The following is a 3985-nucleotide window of genomic DNA, read 5'->3' on the forward strand; positions in this document are numbered from 1 at the left end:
GCCCGCCCGGGCTAAACCCACAAACCCTGCCCCCACCCCCCCCCCCCCCCAAAAAAAAAAATCTACCCTGGAGGACAATGGGAAAGCCAGAATTTTTACTAGACAGTTGAGAAACAAACACCAGCCAACTAGTCAACTCTAGGTTTGTTTTCTAAGCACTGCTATTATTAACCTACTTACAGTAGCTATTTGAACAATTTAATTCATTTTTAACAAAAGCTTCAACATACCAGAAAATGACCAACCTCACTGAGGGTTACAAGCTCCATTGCACTAGCTATGAACTCTTACACAAAGCAATCCTCCAGGACACATGCCTTTTCTCATGGCTAATGGAAAATGCTGTTTAAGAATCGTGAGGGCTGCTGGGCAGTGGTGGCGCACGCCTTTAATCCCAGCACTTGGGAGGCAGAGGCAGGCGGATTTCTGAGTTCAAGGCCAGCCTGGTCTACAGAGTGAGTTCCAGGACGGCCAGGACTACACAGAGAAACCCTGTCTCAAAAACACACACACACACACACAAAAAGAATCGTGAGGGCTGGCAAAGCATGCTATGAAGCTGGCAGCTGGAACCCTCCAGATCTGTGCACTGTAACTCCTCCCAGAATAAGAGTTCCCCAGTGGAAAACAAGCATGGTCTAAAGGCAGGAACCAAACACCATTGGACTGGCAATTCTAACCTTCCCTCAGAAGACAATAGCAGTACTTCACGAATGTCAAATAACTCACAGAACCTGAATTCTGGCAACAGAATGTGTCCCCCAACCCACAGCATGATCTTGTTAGAAAAATGTGGCCAAAGACTTAAGTTATACAGGCTTCTTAATTTCTCTTGGACTACTATATCCAGAATGTTAACAATGGGATAGTGGTGGGCAATTCTTATTAATATAAATGTGGTTTTGTGGGGCTGGAGAGATGGCTCAGCAAAGAGCACTTAATTTCCTTGCAGAGGATGCAGGCTCAGTATCTAATGCCCACAGTGGCTCACAACCACATGTAACTCCAGTTGCAGGATCTGATGTCTCTTTGACATTTGCAGGCACTGCATGCACATGGTGCACATACACTCAGGCATACACACAGATATAAAATAAATGACTGTTTTAAAGAACTAAAAACAAAAAAATGTGGTCTTGTAAAATTTACATTTGGTAAACTAGACTAATAATAATAAATATAATTGTATTTTTATTCAAGTCTATTTTATTAGTGTTTTTCACAGACTGGAAACAAGCCATCACATAGGGATCAACCAAGCAAAGGAATTGAGAAGCTCCTTACTGGCTGGGATCCACTTTTGGCACTTGTCACAGAAGTACGACAGCTGCTCCTCCAGCCACGATATATCTCCTTCATCACTGTTGAGGGAATCCCCACTCTGGTCGTGAGATAAGTCCACTGATGCCTGATCCTCCGACTCCACAATTAGGAGAGTCTCTCCCTCCACCTCACCTTCCTCCAGCCCTTCTGAGGTGGATGTTCTTGTGGCTTCATCGTCATGCCGACTTAGGAGACCACTCAGGTGGATGCCACTATCCATCATCCCCTGCTCACATGCACTCCTAAGCTGACAGGCACTGCTGCAGGAATCCCCCAGACAGACCTTCAGAGGAACATCTGCCCACAGGCACTCTATCCAGACAGATCAGATTCTTTAAAGAAGCAATTCAGAAGACAGGGTCCACTGTCCTTCATTTAACAAAGTTTAAATGGAGAGTGATCTTGGGGGACAGCTCTCACTAGCTATTCTCTACCAACACACCACGCCCACAGTTACACACACCAACTCAATGCTGCCCCATCGGCTTCTCAAAGTCAGGTATTTTGAGATCCTTTCTCCAAAATCTTCTCTCTTTCTGCTTCAAGTTGCTTAGTCAAAATAATCTGTTCTCCCAAAAGACGAATGTTTTCTTTTTTCTGATTCTGCCTCTCAATGTCTCTGATCACTCCATCACGAAGCCTCTAAAAACATAAGAAGCAGATTTTAGTTACCCCCTGAACAGGTGGCTCCCATCCTGTGCCTTCAAATCTAAATAACAGTGCCACCAAAATACACTCAAAGTGTTCCAATTCTAAATACCCAATTACTATTTTAACTTTCTGTACAATGTAAATAAAGAAACCACCAAGTAAATCTGGTGATGTGTTATCTTAATACTTAAGTGACTTCTTATCACATTTTAAGAAATCCCTGAATACAGAAAGATTAAAGGGAATTGATATAAAAAAATTAAAAAACAGTACTATGTTGGATTTTATAAATTTAATTGGTAAGTGATACTTTTAAAATCTGATGAATTAGTACAGCAAACTGTAAACTATAAGCAGTTACCTAAGACAAACAATAAATATCAAGAAAAAAAGAGAACAGTAAGAATGTGAGAAAATACAAGATTTCTATCATATAAAGGCAGAAATATGAAATTCCCAACCAATTAGATTAGAAAGAAAAATAAAAGACTATCACCCTTAAAAAATAGATTCCTCAATGGTCAGTACCTTGAAAACACTAGAAGCAGAATCTCAGAATGTAACCCTGGGGCCTAACATGAATTTAAAAGGTCTGCTCGGTTACTACTGCAAATACTGTATAATCTGTAGTTCACATGAGTACATTTTTAACAGAAACTTCATGACATTATTTTTATCTTTTTAATTCTGTTTTATGTGTCTGAGTGTTCTGTCTACAAGTTATGTAGGTACAGTATCTGTACAGGCCAGAAGAGAATGACCCATGCCCTGGAACTGGAGTTACAGATAGATGTAACTCGCCAAATGGGTGCTGGGAACAGAACCCAGTTCCTCTGCAAGAGTAACTAATGCTGTCTCTCCAGTTCCTTTTTTTTTTTTTTTTTTTTTTTTTTGGACACAGCATCTTTCTATGTAATCTTGACTGTCCTAGCATTCATTATGTAGACCAGGCTGGCCTCAAACTTACAGAGATCTGACTATCTCTACCTCCCACCTATCTCTATTTTTAAAGACTAGCCTAACAAAGAACCTTAATCAACCTAGTTGGCCACTAACAGATGAATGGATAATGGAAATTTAGTGCATACACACATACACACAAACACACACACACGATAGAATACTACTCAGCTTTAAAGAAAAATAAAGTTTAAAAATCTGTTGGAAAATGAATAGACTTAGAATGTATAACAAAGTCACACACTCTCAGAAAGAAATCCCAGTTCTCTCTCATACGCAGAATCTAACCAATGATATCTGTATATATAGAAATGAAGGTGCATGTGGTATAGCATAACATGAAGAGAACAAGAAAGGCTATATATAAGGAGATGAAGGACGAATGGGCTGGACACAAATTATAAAAGGGAATATAAGCTGATTACTTTTCTGGGTCTAACTCTGTCATGGGTTTTTGGGTTGGGTGGTGGGTAAATGTATACAGCAGATTCAGTACTGAAAGTATAGCGAATACTGAGAGTATTCTGAAAGTGGAGCTTCACAGCTTCTGTTCTGAACACCTATTCTAACCATCTAGAAGGGCTGGAGATGGCTCAGGAGTTAAGTGCTCATTCTTATATGACCTAGATTCAATTCCCACAGAGGCTCACAAGTGTCTATAACTCCAGGCCAAAGGGGACCTCCACTGGCACCAGATATGCATGAGTGCTCAAACATGCATGCAAACCCTCTTAAATATAAAACAAAAATAAATAAAGAAATGTAAACACTAACTGTACAGAAGTTCACTGAATTGTACAGTCTTTGAGTCTCATTAATTTTGGTAGGTGATGTTTTTATTTATTTGCAGGGGGGTTTGTGTTTTTACAATAAAGCTTACTCAAAAAAAAGAAAGGAAGGAAGGAAGGGAGAGAGGGAGGAAGGACAGTCTTTGAGTCTCATTAATTTTGGTAGGTGATGTTTTTATTTATTTGCAGGGGGGTTTGTGTTTTTACAATAAAGCTTACTCAAAAAAAAGAAAGGAAGGAAGGAAGGGAGAGAGGGAGGAAGG

At 40.1% G+C, this 3985-nt stretch overlaps 2 protein-coding genes across 2 annotated transcripts in view; both read right to left on the reverse strand.

The window, feature by feature from the left end:
- Positions 1–3985, reverse strand: part of Kat14 (lysine acetyltransferase 14) — a 36903-nt gene that overhangs the window by 30567 nt on the left and 2351 nt on the right. Inside the window, exon 2 of the mRNA XM_028755911.1 lies at positions 1285–1965. Within this exon, the coding sequence (XP_028611744.1) occupies positions 1285–1546 (262 nt within the window). The 5' untranslated portion in view covers positions 1547–1965. The remainder of the gene's footprint in view (positions 1–1284; positions 1966–3985) is intronic.
- Positions 1786–3985, reverse strand: part of LOC114611267 (protein PET117 homolog, mitochondrial) — a 4575-nt gene continuing 2375 nt past the window's right edge. Inside the window, exon 2 of the mRNA XM_028755919.1 lies at positions 1786–1965. Within this exon, the coding sequence (XP_028611752.1) occupies positions 1819–1965 (147 nt within the window). The 3' untranslated portion in view covers positions 1786–1818. The remainder of the gene's footprint in view (positions 1966–3985) is intronic.

This window comes from Grammomys surdaster, unplaced genomic scaffold, assembly GCF_004785775.1.
Source record: "Grammomys surdaster isolate TR1022 unplaced genomic scaffold, NIH_TR_1.0 129, whole genome shotgun sequence".
NCBI classification, from domain to species: Eukaryota; Metazoa; Chordata; class Mammalia; order Rodentia; family Muridae; genus Grammomys; species Grammomys surdaster.